Source organism: Cinclus cinclus, chromosome 13 (assembly GCF_963662255.1).
Source record: "Cinclus cinclus chromosome 13, bCinCin1.1, whole genome shotgun sequence".
Lineage (NCBI taxonomy): Eukaryota > Metazoa > Chordata > Aves > Passeriformes > Cinclidae > Cinclus > Cinclus cinclus.
The window spans coordinates 13,659,525-13,676,575 of record NC_085058.1 but is presented as its reverse complement, the minus strand read 5'-3'; the positions used below and the strand labels follow the sequence as shown (position 1 = coordinate 13,676,575).

General features: G+C 39.9%; 1 protein-coding gene across 4 annotated transcripts in view; it reads left to right on the top strand.

Annotated features, from left to right (window-relative positions):
* Window positions 1-14,023, top strand: part of ZFAND6 (zinc finger AN1-type containing 6) — a 36,075-nt gene extending 22,052 nt beyond the window's left edge. For all 4 annotated transcript variants that reach the window (XM_062501743.1, XM_062501745.1, XM_062501744.1 and 1 more), the window contains 5 exons: window positions 2,560-2,729; window positions 3,805-3,916; window positions 6,053-6,153; window positions 12,349-12,462; window positions 13,056-14,023. In XM_062501743.1, coding sequence (XP_062357727.1) covers window positions 2,579-2,729; window positions 3,805-3,916; window positions 6,053-6,153; window positions 12,349-12,462; window positions 13,056-13,204 — 627 coding nt within the window. In that variant the 5' untranslated portion in view covers window positions 2,560-2,578 and the 3' untranslated portion in view covers window positions 13,205-14,023. The remainder of the gene's footprint in view (window positions 1-2,559; window positions 2,730-3,804; window positions 3,917-6,052; window positions 6,154-12,348; window positions 12,463-13,055) is intronic.
* The last annotated feature ends 3,028 nt before the right edge of the window (window positions 14,024-17,051 follow it).

Here is a 17,051-nt window from a genome sequence, read left to right as displayed (position 1 = left end):
GGGTTTTTTTGGTAGCTCACAGCAGTAATTATGTGGGTGAGGGGGACTGTACCCAATTGTCCCCTTCGTACCCCACAAGCTGTTGTCTTGATGCAAGTTCTACTTTGACTTCATAACATTGCATCAGGTTGATCCTATCTCTTATTCATTGTATTTCTCAAATATTAGCAACCAATGAAAGATCTTCCGCTTCCTGTGGCCCTTATTAAAACTCTTCAGAAGAATCCCTGGCACTTCCCCTTGGAGATTGAAGTGTTCTGGAGCCTCATGCTAGTGGCTTGTGCTTTGACTGGTGACAGGATCCACTGGTTAATGAACTTGGGAACTGGCTTAGCTGGAACTCAGGCCAGCTTTTCCTGTTTTTCGTCTGGGCATCTTTGGGCACCTTTCACAGTTTGTTTATGGAATTGGAGCAGAACTTTTTTTTTTTTTTACATCAATGTTAGAGATTGTTATTTGTGTTTGTGTTAGCACCTGGTCCCTTCAGCAATGTATTGGGGAGTATTAGCAGTGGCTAGTGCAGTTATTGAGTTCTGTGTGCTGCTTGAATCTAATATTGAACAGAAAGAAAATCATGGTACAATCTGGAAGTTCGTGTAGGGTTCTTTAATATGCTGCTGCCTAAAGTTAAAAGGATTAATAGTTGTATTGTGACATTGAATCTCTATTAGCTCTTGAAATATTCAGTCAAAAGCGTTTTTAATTAGTCTTTCAATCTTAAAACATTCTGTGCCAAAGAATGATTTGCATAAGGTTTCAGCTTTAAATTAGTTCTGGTTACCAAAGCACAGCAAACTCATATTCATTTGTGTTCCCCTGAAATGGCTTCTCTGAAATGTTGGGCCCAGCATAAGAATTAAATTCCACATGCACTACTTGCAGTTTCATTCTGAAAGACTGTCTGGAGAAAAGCAGGAATGAAAGTGCTCTTTGAGCTTACAAGTACAGTACTTCAGCAAAAATCAAATTTAGCTGTCATGTGAGGTCAATGGGGGCTTTGTATGTCAAAAGCAAATGCTTCTCGGGGTGGGGGAGCATAGTCAACAGCTGAAATAAGCTTAATTGCAGGTTGAAGCTGAAAAAGATACTATCAGATTTTGGTTGTCTTCCTGCCTGTACATCTTCCTTGTCTTGTATCCTTCCCCATCGGTAGAGTACCTTACTGCTGTGAGAAGACTTGACTTGTTTCCGTGTTGCTGTTGGCTTTGCAACCCAGAGGTTTGCACTTGTATCAATTTCATATGTTTTGGGGAAATAAAAACAAAATGGAGTGGATGTGGGTGTGAGAGCAGATGAGATTTCTCTGGAAACAAAATAATGGGGAAGTTGTTTGTGTTTGGCTTCGAATGCATCTTATGTAAAAGGAAATATTTTTTTGCTGTGGTACTTCTTACTGTGGTTTAATCTAGTTTTATAACATGGCAGTTGGTAAAGTATTCAAGTATCTTGAGACCCCTTTCCCTCTGGATTTTTTTCTTTCTGTTAGAAATGTATACTGATGTTACTTCCAAGATTGATGATTTTTTTTTTTTTTTTCCCCCAGTAATATTGCTTATCTTTGGCGTGACTTACAAGAATTAAAATTACCTATGCTTCAGCTTACTTTTTAATCAGGAAATGGTAGACCCAGGTTAAAAAAGTGCAGTTGTATATTTATGAGGTGGTAAATGGAAAATTAATTTTTAGATGATATGTCAAAAATTATTTGCAAATTAGACCACTTGATAATAGTTAAGAGCCTCAGAACACTGATGGAAATTGTCATTTGATGTCATTTTCTTGTAATAACTTGCAAGTATTTGTAAACTTGATCAATACGAGCCGGGGGAAAAAAATAAATGATACTGTTTTTATGAAAATCAAAGTTAAGGATGTTAAATCATATGGCAACTCATGTATTATATTTCTCTAGACTCATGTATCTCTTCTCATTTTTATTTTATTTTCACACAGAATTTAAAAATAGCAGGTTATGTTTACGTGGTCTAATATCTTTGACTGTAAGGATGATATTCTCTTAGCGTGTGAAAAATCATAACACGGGGTTTGTGGTAAGCAGTTGTCGTCTTTCACTAATGATGCAGTGACTAAACAGTGACATGTGAATTCATGTGACTGTCGTTAATTATAATTACTGTGCAGCAAGTAATTGGGCATTGGACAAATTACCATGCTTGTCTCTTATTTCACAGTTCTCGTGCCCAGTGTCAGGTGTTCAGGTTTCAGCATAAGTGTCCCCCTCCCCTACTCCCCTTACCTGGCTGCCAGAAGCAGTAACACTTCTAATATTTGCTAAAATTAGTTTTCTTTGTGGGGTATACATTGAAAATAAATTGGTGGGGCTGGAAGGGTGGGTCATGCAAAGCCTTACATATGTACGTGTATTATTGGGAAGACTTCATAGACTTTTTTTGGGAAAGGGCATGGAGTTACCCGCAAGGCATTTTTTCTGGATGATCTTTTTGCTGAGCTGTAGGAAATTCCAGATTTTCAAATGGCAGCTGTAAAAGAAGGCTTTTCTCAGGCCTCTAAATACTGGGTTGTGTGTATCAATTTCAGGTTTATAGAAGAAGGGAGAATGGCCCAAGAAACTAACCGTAGCCAAGTGCCTATGCTTTGTTCCACTGGCTGCGGATTTTACGGGAATCCTCGCACAAATGGCATGTGTTCAGTGTGCTACAAAGAACACCTTCAAAGGCAGAACAGTAATGGTAGAATTAGCCCTCCTGGTAAGTAACCCCACATACGTGTGGTGAGCAGCTCAACCTGACCCAGCGGGCAGCAGCTTCCTGGCCGTGTCCAGATACTGGTTGTTGGAGCATTAGTGCAAACCATTTCATTCCAGCATCTTACCTTATGGAATGAGCTTGGATGGAATGCTCATAATGTAACTGTGTTGCCACAAATCTGCTCAAAGTAGCCCCTTGCTAATACCTTTTTGTATTCATTTGAGTGTTTCTGATTTGAAGTTATAAAAATGCACAAAAACACTACGCTTTATTTTTGCTGAAATTACTTTAGAGATAGGATTAGGCTTGGGGAATGCTCGTGAAAAGCATTTTAAGTACAGGTATTTCATCTCTGTGGCCTCATGCTGAAGGATTAACCTGTAAACACTTGCCTAGTGATGCCTTTTCCTTTTGAAGGCCTTCAGTGGCTTTTGTGGATATCTTCCCAAAACTGCCCCTGGAGGCCCTCAAATAAAGATCTGCTTCTATCATTACCTCCTTACTAAAATTCTCAAGTTTAATTTCCAGGTTGGGAAAAGGCAACAATAGTTTTTCCTTAGCTTCACATACTTTCTGTTCTTTTTGGCCCTGTGTCCTGTTGCCTTTCCTTCAACTGAACCTTTTAAATTGAAGCAGTAGCTTCTATTGAAATCTGGCCATCTGGATTCTGCACTTTCAAAATGCATCTGGAGTTGGCATTAGGATGTTATACTGGTGTTCTCACAGATCCATCTTGGTTATTTAGACAAAACACCAGCTTCTCATGTTGGAGTAACAATGTATGCTGAGAAAGCTGCTTTTGTAGATGCTTTAATTAGCAAAAAATAGTAAATGTTTTAAGACTCCAGCTTCAAAATTTTCTGCAGTGTAAGTTCTGGGGGCCTGGGGCTGGAAAGAGATCAAAATACGGTCAAACATAATTAGTTTTTGGAAAATTACATTTCATTATGGTGTAGGCAGAGAGAGTCAATTACTTTCCTGACTGGTGTAGTAGGGGTCAAAGAGTAAATGCGATGTGTAATTTTTGTAATCCCAGGAAGTAGCATAACACCTTTTCCCTGGGTGTGTCTTGCAGCAGCCTCTGTCAGTAGTATCACCGAGTCCTTACCGGTCCAGTGCACAGAGGGCAGTGCCCAGGAAACTCAGTCCACTTTAGATTCTACATCGACTCCATCTATGCAGCCAAGGTAAGGTGCTTCGGTCTGCTCTGTGTCTTTACAGAAAAATCTGTGTCAAAATGATTAAATGAAGTGTGCTGATCCTGCATAATTAAATGCTGGAACCAGGATTAGGAGAAGGTGTAGGATTTCAGAGCTAACTTTAAAGCATGGGATCTCAGGGTGAATGCTAGCAGTTCTCTGTGCTTCATCTGGCATTCAAATGGAAATTTGTCTTTATAATTCAGCCTCAGATAGAAGTTGTCAGCTTCTGTTCTACGAAGATGTGTCTGGCTGCTCTTCTGCTTCCACAACTTGCAGTGCATTTACCAAAGGAGAGCTCTTTTCATCCTAGAAATCTGAGGATTTTGTAAAATGGCAGGGAGCTGTTTACTAGAGCTCTCATAAATAAATGTATGATAATGTGTTAACAAGCCAGTTGCTTTGCAAGGAGTGGAGAGTACTAGAACAGGGTAAAGACATGGGTCTTGGTACAAGTTGTGCAACTGAACTGATCTCTTATTAAACAAGTAATTTCCATCTGGATTATTCAAGGATACATAATGTCCTCTTGTAAACCACTCAGACTTAATAAGTGTTCTCCATTTGTAAAAGCTAAATATTTGTTTATACTTAGTGGCTCCATTTCAGTTTAGAATGACACAACCAACAGCAAGTTAAGTGCTTTGGAAATTTTTTGAGTGAAAAGTGTTAGCGTGTTATATACTATAGCTAAACTTGCAGTAATACTCATTTAAACTTTTCTTTAAAAAAAATGAATGTAGTAGAACACAGGGTGAGGGTGATTTAATCAGTTACTGCTGACTGATTCTGCTCAGACTGTTTCTGCTCCCTAGCTTTTTATAGGAGGTGTTATCTCATGCTTGGATCCTGCATATGAACTGAGAGCTAGGTGACATGCTTGATGCTATATTTAGTCTTTCCATTCTGAGGTTTCTAGTTGGGGTAGAAAATACTTATCTTACCCTGAAACAACTCTTCTGGTGTGTGTAAAAAGAAGAAAAAAGTTCATCCAGGTCAGTGCACAGATGTGAACCAATTACAGTGCCTTGCCTTTGTTCTCTCACAACTTCAATAAAACCATGAAAGAATAGAAGTACCTCACTGATCACTGGCTTGATTACTGGTTGCAGGAGAAATGAGTGGATGGTTGCTCTTGGACTTGCTCTTCAAAAAAACCAGTGTCCCTTGCTTGTTTTTTTTTGGTTTGTTTTTTTTTGTTTTTTTTTTTTTTTTTCAAAATAAAGGAGCAGGAATTCAGCTTCAGTCTCTGGGGATACCTCAGGCTTACAATGCTCTGAGGACAAATAAAATTAATTGACAATGCCTTTTTGTAGGTGTCCAGATGGGCAGTTCAAGACCTGCATGCAGTTCTTGACAATTAAAATTGCAACTCCAGTGCTCTGGTTGTGCTGTGAAGTGCTGGTTCATGGGCTGCTGGATAATCTGGTTTTTGCCTTCAGAGTGAATCCCTCAGTGGAAAGGAAGAAATAAAAACGCAGCTGAGAGAGTGCTACTTCTTGCTTGGGACTTGAGCTCTGTCTTATTCCATAGGAGAGCTGCTGGATGAGCAGCTTGGCTGGGAGTGATGGCTAGTGTTGAACTGCTCTCTCTCAACTGCTCAGGGTGTTCCTTGGTGAGTGTTCAGCCATGCTGTGATTTAGCAGTATGGCTAAAGGGTTGGGAGGTTTGGCCTGCACCACTTTACACTCTGAAAATCCAAGGGGTTCTGTGTGCAGCTGCTGCAACTTTATTACTGGAAACATTTGACATGCTGCAATTTTCTTGTTCATATCACCAGAACATTGAAACTATCTCCTCTACAATTATCTTGCTGAAAGATCCTTGCATATTGAATGTTGCATTGTTGCTTCTGTGTGGAATGATGGTATGCCAAACCACCCAAAATATTTTTCTTTTTATAGTGGAACTGTTCCGTTGCATTCAGTATGAATAATAAAAAAAAAAAGTTTACCTTTTGTGTCAATTCAGGTTGTGGTAGTTTTAAGTGGTTACAGAAATTACTTCAGAATGAAAAGTTCTGGGATACCTTTTCATCAAGAGGTGCCCTAATACATCTCTTACAGGAAAAGAATATGGAAATGCATTATAAAAATCATAACTTTCTTTTTTTTTGCCTCGCAGCCCTGTGTCAAATCAGTCACTTTTAACAGAATCTGTAGCATCATCCCAAGCGGATAGCACAGCTGTGGACAAAACAGTACCTGAGACAGAAGAGTTGCAAGGTTGGTACCTAGTTTTCAGTGACAGAACTTATGAATAATGCTTTTTATACTTTGAGTGTTCTTAATACACTCCTGCTCAAGACACAGCTGATTCTCAAACCCAAATATTCTGTGAAATCAGAAGGCAAAATAAGGATAAAAGTTTATTTTCTTAAAGGGCAAGTGAAACTGAGGCTTTAATTGGTGATGTCGGTGTCTGCCATAAACAAGTTAATTGGTGTTTGGAATGCACATCATAAATAAACATCCTGTTCTGTCTCTGTGCCATGGCTATTGCATCTAAGTAGAGTTTTGAGTACCTGTGTACTTCTCAGAGTAACCATTTACAGCACATAGCAGAATTTTGAGTGTATTTGTGATAGAGGGTGTTTGACATAGCCTTTGCAAGAACAAGGCCAGTATCTTTTAAACAGGAAACACCTACATAAACCTTTCACCTTTGAACTGCAGTGGTGTAAGATTTTGAACTACTGAAATTTACTTTATCAAATACAAATTTACCAAACCACAGGCTTGAAGGACAATGGCTGAGTGGGTTTACTATATTGGCCTAAAATCCTTCTTGCTGGTACAATGTAAAGTTTCTTTTCACTTTTTTCTTATTTTCTGTGTGCAGACTTTCAGAGCTTAAGACTAAAAAAAAAATAATAGTATTTCTTAGGAGATGCAAAAATGCCAGATAGTATACAAAATGTGCTCAGACTGGTAACCTTATGAGCATTATAAAAGGTATTTAAAGGTAAGTCAGTAAATATTCTGCCTTCTGCTCAGACAGTTTAGGTTTTAGTGGAGAGGATTATTTTTGTGTACTAGTCTAAACGTATCTGTAAAAAACCCACAATTCTATAACTTGTACTTCTACTTAAACATTCTAAATATTAGTTCTTTGACTGTATCTCTGGTATCAAAGTTTTGCTTCTCAGCAAACTCAAAGCTCAAGTGTCCCTTTCTGTACAATGGAATACAAGAGTCATTAGTCAGCTACTGTGCCATCTCCTTGGTTACATACATTTTGGAGAAAAGCTTTTAATTCAGTTTTTTACCACTTCTACTAACCTTTTGATGTGTCAGTTATTAGAAATGTGTTTTCTCTTGAAAAGATACATTCTAGAGGTACTCTCTAATGCCTGTTAGGAAATTTGTATTCTGGAGCTGAGAGTCCTTGTCTCAGTTTTGACAATGCATCTACTGGCTTTTCACTGGGAGGCAGAGGAAGTACTTTACTTTATTGAACCTGTGAGTTGACTTGGGCCTATGTAAATACTTTTGCCAGGAAGTTTTCAGAAGCATGTCTCTCTTCTTACTCATTTGGATAAATTTGTGCTGCTTCTAATTCTCCACCTCTCAAACTCATTCTCCTTATGAGAAGATGAGAGGTTTCTCAACCAGAAGCTTTGAATTTAGGGATGTATCTGCATTTCACTCTATGTTTTTCGAGGGTCAAAGTATATCAGGTGTTTGGATTACTCAGCTGTGTCCTCTGTCCTTTTCTTTGTACTCTCTTTTCTAAACTAAGAACATCACCAGCATGTAGTTGCAGTTCTAAATTACCATTCCTATTTATAACTCTGTCAGGGTCAGCCATAGTTCCTTAAGAGTTCCTTCTGTGTTGCTTAACTGAAAATCATGGGAAATGTAGTGTTTCCTGTTTTAAAGCATTTTGATTTGAAAATGTAAGTTTGGAAGGAAAGCAGCTTAGAATGGATGCTGAGAGGGATTTCACTGACTTGCTGTCACAGCTGTGCATCCTGGAGTTTCTTTTTGGAATTTGAATTTTAGGTTACTGACAAACAGGTAGTACAAGCATGTGAATCAAAGTGGTTTTTTTAGCATTGTGTAAGTTTCTAACGTGTAGAGAAAGATAAGGTTACAGCCATGTGCTGATTGGTCCCAGAGTGAAGTGTGTCTAACAGTACTTCTGTTGATGTAGGGGAACAAGCTAAATAATGCCAGTATTTATTTTGATAAAATCTTGCCTTGTGGAAATGTCTGTTCTGGGGTGAATTGTTCTATGCTGCTGCTGTAAGTTAATGTATTGTGTTCAGCTGAGGTCCCCTTAACTTGGCATTTAACAAAAATTACCAGGCTACAACAGCATTGAATGAAAGACTGGGTGAATAATTAAGCTTTCTTAGATTACTATTATTACTTTTCTAAAGCAGACAGATAAATGAGACTTGAGCTGTACAGAACACAGTCCTTGCTGTTTGCAGTCAAGCTAAAACTATCAAGGGATAAAATTCCCAAAGAGCAGTTCAGATTTGTCTTTATTTCTTCTGCAATGCATAAATCCAACAGAGGAAGACTCCAGAATATGTTAAATGTGGACTTCACAGCTCATGTTTTTTTGATGATGCTTGTGGAGCAGTGCAAAAGCCCAGATGATCTAAGATAGGGACTAACAGAATTTTTTTTTACTTTAATGTTCTTAAATACCATGAACATATCATTAAAGATGACCTAAAATGAAACTCGATAATTACAGTCCAGTTTTCCTAGCAGCTTTCTTCTATTCTGAGCATCTCTCCATGTCACTTTAATTACCTCCTGGACTGTTGTGCCTTTTGCTCAACATGATGGCCCTGCTAGGATTAGCCAGTCAGGATTCCTGATTTGTTAGCCAGAGGATTAACAGGGCTGCCTTCAGGCAGGTGCTTCACTTCCCTGAGGTAAAACCATCCAGGTTAGGATTCACACTTCTAGTTCAGGGAGGATCTTAAAGGTAAGTTAAGCTTGTCATGGAAGGCAGGAGGACTCTACCACAAACATGGAGCTCCTACAACTGAAGAACATGGGGCTAAAATTATGAATCCAACTAATGGATGGACTCTCAGCCCCTCTGAGGCTGAAAACTTCTGAGAATGAAAACAGCCTCTGTGATTTTCAAGCTTGTTGTGAGTTGTAGAGGGGCATGTACTGTTAGCATTGCAGAATGCCATCACTCGTGTCATGTGGTGTGATTATTATTTGAAAAACCAAAGTACAAAGTTGGATTGGATTAACTGTCTAAAAGATACATGGCTGTTCTAAATGAAGTCACCTGATTTGTGCATATCTGGATTTTAGTGAGGTAAAACAGTTAAGTTCAAACTAAGTTAAAAAAACTTGATATTAAAATAGGTTGCTACAGAATTTTATGTGGAGGTAATTTGGACCTAAGGTGAATGCAGTTGAACTAATGACTTCAACTAGAGTGGGCCTTATCAGGGTTGGCTCAGTACACAGTACTGGAAAGGAGTTGTTGGATACTTCTCACTTTTGTGATAGTACCAGGGACTCAGAGGTAGATTATGTTTGTGATACAAGTGTATAAAATAGTACAGAATACCCTGATATACTGGGTGAATGCACCAGGGAGAGAGGAAACACTCAACAGAAAGATTAAACTAAATTCTGTGGGTGAGTGTGCTTTTATTTAATTTGCCACTTCCTAATATTGCAACAGTGTATTTTAGGCTGATTATGTCAGTTTAAATGTAGTGATACTCTCCTGTGGATTAACTTCACATTTCACTCCTCTGGAGGTACAGGGGTTCTTTTTCCTAGGTCTAGTGAAATGCCCTTAAGTAAATGTAGCTGTTCATGCTCTTCTGTAGAAATAAGAAAGATTTTCTTTTAAAATCTCTGCCGGTAGTGCAGGGGCGAGGCACTGGGTGTCTTGCTTCAGACACAGAGCTGTGTTGTGTCTGCAGGGGTGCAGAGGCTGGAGTGCATTTTATCATGGGGAATACTGTTTTTTGTAGTCAGTCAGAGCACAGTCAGAGCTGAAGCTCAGGCAGGGGTTAGCACAGGCAAAGCAACAGGAAAAGCTTGTGCCTTTAGGAGGAAATCCAGGCTCTGCTTGTTTTTGTCAGCAAGGAACATGTTCTGTCAATCAGGGAACTTCTAGTGGCCAGCCCTAGTTGTCAACTCCAGAAACGCATTACTGTGTTCATACTTTACTCCTTTTTGGTTAGTTGGAAGCTTGTACTGGTGCTGCCAGGGCTTCTGTTCTTCAGCTGCAGGCAGGGCTGGGGGAAGAGAGGACTTGATTCAAGGAAAGCAGGCAGCAGCATCCTGGAATCCAGATGAAGTCCAGCAGTTGGGAGTGGCTGCAAGCTCCAGGCTGGGCAGTATTGCATCTTACCTGGCTTTGTTGTGCTGTGGTCGTTGCAGGTAGCTCATAGACTGAACATGGGCACTTGGTCATCTAAAGTGGTTGGGGTGTTTGTAATTATCATAGAGGATTTTGTTTCAAATCTCTCCCGCTTCTATTCTAAAGCAAATTGAGATCTAAAATTTTTGGTTACTACAGTAGATACAAAGTGACTTGTGCAGTAGAAGAATCTTCCCACTCAGTTCTACACTGAGCAGCAGCTCTTAAATATTTTTAAGCCTTTTTAATGTGAGAGCCATACGCACAAAGAAAATGTAAGTAAGGGTGTATGAGAGCCTTGTTATGCTGGGAAGAGTGACAGTTTTTCCTAAATTTAGCTAATAGTTACAGAGGCTCTTAGTGAAAGGTAGCTGGATTTTGCTACAACAGGAAATGCAAGCTGGAGAGTGTTAGCTCATGACATGAATTTGTTCATAATGAATTAATAAACACTGCAATATCTGTGTTGTGTAAAACTACAAAAGTTCATTTGAGTAAGTCTTACCCCTTCTGGTACTTATCTGACCTCTTTTGGTCCTTGCTGATCTTGGTTCTTATTTTGCAATCCTTTTGATATTTTTCCCACGCAGAAATGTGGCATTTAACAACCATTTAAAGCCATTGCGTTCTTTTTTTTGTGAAATATGAATTGTTATAAATTTCAGGACAAAGAAGCTCTGCTTCCAACATAGATGGTGACTTAGAAGGATTTAATAGACCATCTGTAATAGTGTCTTTGCTAGATTAACCTGTGGAATATACTGTCCCCTCAGGCAAAGTCTTTGCTGGTGATCAGGTATCTTGCTATCCATTGATGTTGCTGAGTACTTTGTTTTGATACATAGCAAAAGTGATGAGTGCCCTTTTCTTTCAAAAAAAAAAATCAGAATAACAGCACATGAAAAACCCCACTGGATTTGTCATGCAGAAGAGCTGTCAGCTGGTGAAGAGCTAGCACAGAACTGTATATGACAGTCTCTGACAAGCAAAAGTCCAGCTGCACAGAGATGCCTGTGGCTTTTTCCCTGACAAATGTCTGAGCTTGCTGTTGTACTCCCTTCCTTACAGCACTGGTTCTAGCTCTGCTTCCATCCACACTCCTCCCAGCTGGAGCTTGCTTTTGTTCATTGCTGCAAATGCTCCCAACTTCTGTGTGACTTACTCACTGGAGACTCGTCCTGCTGTGGTCTAGCTATGTCTAGTAGGCAGAGATTGGCTCTTTGCCCACGTTGAAATGAAGTTGGGGCTTTTTTTGTTTCTATTTCTGTTTTGTAATGTAAGGAATGTGCAAATACTTGAGGAAAACCAGCCAACTTCTATTTTTACCTGACTCAGCCAAATACTACTATTACTTGTTCATACTCTCCCACACAGCTTGTAACCTGTTTCTTTTAGATGTGAGAGTGCACTAAAGTAGGTTGAAAGATGCCTTAGGAGAAATGTATTTAAAATTAGGTTTTTTTTACCTGTTTCCTTCTGGGTTCCCGGACAGTGTAGTTCCACCCTGCAAGCCTGGGTCTCTTGAGCTGGTGTTTCTCACCCCAGGTAGTGACTATATCCTGTGTAGGCTTTTTCCAGGTGTGCAAGAGCAGCACTGTCACAGTGGTAGATTTTTCTGAAACACTGTGTTTTGTGTGGCCTCCATGTTGTAGTCCTCAGCAAAAATAATGTTGATTCAGGATTTGAAAGAGGGTGGCTCAACTGATCCTGTTACATATAGTGCTTCTTGTAAGCAGATAGTGGGAAGTGGGAGAGAAACACTTGACTGTTGGATTTTCTTCCTGGATCTGATAGTGCTGAATCTTGCTGTTAAACTAATGTTTATTGTTTTAGTTGTTTTTGTGGTATTTTCAAGCATTTTAAGTGTTTTCCTTAAATTATATTGAAGGTCTTAGAAGGAGGGAGTTTCAGTCGCTGTGGAGAGACCAATGCACTTCAGACATGGGAGCTGCTGCAAAATGGCCAAATGTGCAACATGGGCTTCAGATTATTGTAGGACTTAAAAGGGGAGAGACAGACTCTTTTTTCTCCACTGTTCTTATTAACATTTTTAATGTCAGCTTCAGTGTCAGAGAATGCAGAGCCTACACCTGAAGAACAGGACAAGTCGCTTGACAAACCAAAACAGAAAAAGAATCGTTGTTTCATGTGCAGGAAGAAGGTTGGACTGACTGGTAAGAAATACTGATTTCAGTTTCCTTAGGCTTGTTTAGGTTTTGGCCCTTTGAAATGTTACTTGAAAGGCAAAATGGGGTATGGTTATTTATTAATTTGAAATAACAGTCAAAAATGCTTTCAGCTGACTCTTACTAGATTAGTCATTCATATATCATTTTGTTTTTCAGCCTTCTTTCTTAAGTGAAGTTCATAATTCCAAATACTTCCTTTTGGAAGTCTGCTGAGCTAAGGAATTGGATGATAGTTTGCTGCCATTCACTAGCCAGCTTTGAAGTGGTCCAGTGAAAGGGCTGAATTCTGGAGGGTGAAGATTCATAAACATAGCAAGAGAGCAGAGAGTTATCTAGAAATGTTCTGTGCTAGAGTGTCATGCAAAAAGAAGGAATGGTCAAGTCCAATCTTGCTTGCTTTAATCGCTTAAAAATGTATTACTTGTGATTCTTATGCTTTCTGCAGCAGAGGCTCTTTCGCTGAATGATTGACACTGGTGACTGAGCTTTATTGCTAGTGAGTGAACCCATTCAGGATTTAAAGCAAACCAGTGTAATTAAGAATGTTGAAATGTCTAAGCTGCTGTTTCTGTCCACAGGGTTTGAATGTCGGTGTGGGAACGTTTACTGTGGAATGCACCGTTACTCAGATGTACACAGTTGCTCTTACAATTACAAAGCTGATGCTGCTGAGAAAATCAGAAAAGAGAATCCTGTAGTTGTTGGGGAAAAGATCCAGAAGATCTGAACTGCTGCTTCTGCTGGAATACAAAAATCTTCTGACCATCTGCAGATTAAATTGACTTGAGCTTTTTTCCTTAGTCATCAGGAACGTAGAGCAGTGTATCTTGCCTAGACCTTTTAATCATGCATGTCATCAGATGAATAGATTGTTTTTGTTTGTTTTTTTTTTTTTTGAAAATGACTCTGAACATTATTTTCATTGCAGTTTTCTGTGGCTGAAGACTTAAGTAAACTTTACAAGTATTATCCTTTAAGATCATTTTAATTTTAGTTGAGTGCAGAGGGCTTTTATAACAAACATGGAGAAAATATTGGAGGGCTGTGCTTTTCCAGGATAAGACATGCATGCGTTAACTTTGCAGTTTATTTTCTTGTTGTATATAGCTTTTCTCTGCAGCACAATTTCCATTTTTTTTTTTTTATTGATAATGCCTTGTATGGCACAACTAGTTATCAGTAACTGAATGTATTTTAATCATTATGGCTGCTTCTGGTTTTTTTTTCCCATTAACGAGAGGTTATACATGTTCGCATATTAGCTTGTTTGCACCCTCTACCTATTTATGTATGAATCATTTGTAATGAGAGTGTGTGCTGAGATTGTGTGGGGTTTTTTTGTTGTTTTCTTTTTTTTTTTTAATTGGGGTTTGTTTTTGTGTGTGTGGGGGGAAGGCTGTATGCACTTCATTGACTGCAGTTTTCATTGGGATTACATCCATCAGTTTGTCTGTACACAAATATGAAGAATGATCTGAAGTACCTGTGCTGTATTTATGTTTATCCACGTCTTAACTTTGATTAAATAAAATTTTGAAAAATCCGAGCCCCTATGGCTGTCTCTGGCATATGTAAGTTGGATTTCTCTTGCTTTGTTTTAATGGGGATCTTCCATTGGTGGTTCGTTTACTTGAAATGTATTTATTCACAGCTGTCACATGTGTCCCAATGCCAGCTAAATTCTGATGGCTTTTTTTTATCTTTTCACCTGTAATTTCCAGAGACACTGCAGTTTCCAGACCTTGTCTGTTCACTCTGCCCAGGGAGCTCTCCATGCTTCCTGTGCAGCACGTCTCTCATGTGGAGGATCTTGGGGCATTTGTGACATTGTGACAATTTACTTCAGCTGGGCCAGACCTAAAGGTGAAAGTTAGGTGGCTGTGAGTAGGCTGTGGAGTCGTGTGTGTGATTCTGGGAAGTGGTTCTGTGGGTTTGGGATCCACTGTATGGCAGGTGGCACTGTTGGAAGAATAATTCTTTTCTTGTCTTGTGAGGATGCTCAGTAAGTTTGTTTCTTCAAAGCTGCCTGTCCTGAGACCAAAGTCTCTGCCTCAACTCAGATCATCTCCATAACTTAAAGGTGGCTTATGTAGTGCCATGGGAATTTCAGCCAATGCTGCTTGTCACCAAATAACAGTATCTGATAAAGTAGCACCAGCTCCTCTCCAGATGGTCCTGATCTGCAGTTGAAATCTCACTGGGTGACTTGCTGCTGCTTTGGAGTACTTGTGAAACAAATGTGATTGCACAGCTTTATTTAAAACATTAAATTTTTAATCAAAACTGGCCCCATCCTTTAAAATTCTGAATGCTCTTTAAAAGCTATGGCTGGCAATTAGTAGATAAAGCACTACATTTAGGATATAAACTGTGTAGCAGAAGGTGCTTTCTATGGTCGTTACAGAATGTAATCTGCAAGAGAGAATAATAAATGAAGTAGCTTGTGCTTGCAGAAATGGCCTAACCACAATCTATGAAGCACATGGAGTTTAGAGTAAAGGAAGGAAGGAATAAATAACTTACTGGCAAGTTTCAGTAATGGTCTGCCTTATCACGGGTCAGAGATCCTGTATTTCCTCAAAGCATTTGCTAAACTTCCTCTTACACAGCACAGAGCATGGAAGAACAGCAGTGTCACCTTTGGTGGGTGTTTCTGTTTGCTTTCCTCTTTGCTGCTACTTCCCTATTCTCTAATCCTTCTCAATTTGATTCCTCCCTCTTCCCTATTTCTGGTGTCACCTTTTCCTAAGCATATTCTTTTCTCTCTCCTATGTGCCCTCCTGACCAATCTGCTTTTCACCTGACAGTGATGCTTTCTGGGCCAGGCAGAGAGAAAGACACCATTCATTTCACAAGGCAGGGGAAAACCTGTTAAGTTTGTATTTTCTTGTGCCTGAAAGAAGAAAAGGTGCAACAAAAATACTCATCCTTCCTTTGCCACCCCCAGTTATGAAGCAACTGCTCCTCTGGCTCTTGATGACACAGTAGGATCCTCACCTGCCAGTGCCCATGGTGGGGCAGAACCACAGTGGGAGTTCTGCTTCCACACCTGTCCTCCCAGCCATCTAATACATCTCCTTCAGCCTGGCTTGTGCAGGGGGCTCAAGAGTTAATATGGAAGGAGTTCATGGCCCTGTTGTACAAGCTAACATTTAGACTGGATGTCCACCTTTCTGTGACACCTGAGAAGGTGTGTCACGTTCGTTTGCTTTAGCAGTGGCCCTGCATTATCCTGGTGGTTGATCTGCAGTTCAATCTGTATTTTGTGTCATCAGCTTGAGGCTAGCAGATTAACATTTTGATTAACACCAGCACATTCACAGAGCAGTGCAAAATGCTTGAGTAAATCTGTGTCCTCATTTTGGACACTGTATTGGAACAGGTTTTCAATGTGATTTTGTTTCAGTTTTGGAATATGCAGGTTCTATAGCCCAGATCCTATAATCTGTCCACAAAACATTTTCACTATGGTGAAACATTTAAAACATTTCCAACAGTCAGGGGAAATTTTAGGAATCTAAAGAAATCTTCCACAAGCTAGGCATTGTAATGTTTAAATAAGACCCCTTTTCAAACAGCACCTTGTGAGCTTGTGTCTCAATGAGTGAGCAGCTGTCACAGATGATACTGTTATATCATCTTGCACTCAATTCAGTCTGTACCATTTGCTGCATTTCTTCTAATGACTCCTCTGCCAAAAGAAAGGAAAAACAAAAGGTTGAGCAGCAAACCAATTCTTTAGCTTGGCAATCACAAGCATCTTCCTGTTCTTATTGGAAAGATGAGGCCTTTGCTATGATGTTCTAATTTCAAGGATGTTCCCTCTGGTTTCTGCTTCTGACTATGAGTGAATTTTCTCCTGCAGGTGGGAGAAAGCTGGAATTGGGAGCAGAAGCACCACCCTCCCTGTTCTTTATGGTTGGCTGCACATATATCTCTGGTTTTAAGATGGTAGAACAATTTGGAGAAGATGGAAGAACTTGACAAGGTGCAGCAGCATTGCAAAACTAAAAACCACAACAGGTGCAGTTTCAGGTGTGAATTGTGCAACTTCCCAAGGGCTGCTGAGCTTGTGCTGGGAGAATCAGTGTGGACATAATCATTTTACTGGGGCCCTGGCACGTAAGTGACCCCTCCAAAGTTAAACCAGGGCAGTTACCTCTGGTCTTAGAGCTGCTGCATCCTTCACCCACAGCGAGTTACCTGTTACAGGAAGGCCTCAGCTTCATCTGAAGGTTTGTAAAATCATGGAAGTGTTAAGGTTGGAAAAGATCTCCAAGAACACCTAGCCCAACTGCTAACCCAGTGCTGCCAAGTCCACCTCTAAATTAAGTGCCATACCTACACATCTGAATACCTCCAGGAAAGGTAGCTGTGAGCAGGAAGACCCCATTTCACCAGGGTCACTGCCTGGCTGGGAGCCATCAGCAGCTGCTGACTCAGGCAAACCCCTGGCACTGATTAACCACTGCCAGGGACCAGGCAGAGGGGTGGGATGGTGACAGAGCAGCGATTGGTTTGTGTCTGAGGAGGGAGGGTGGGATTTGATGCTCCTCTGCTCTGGGTTGCACCAC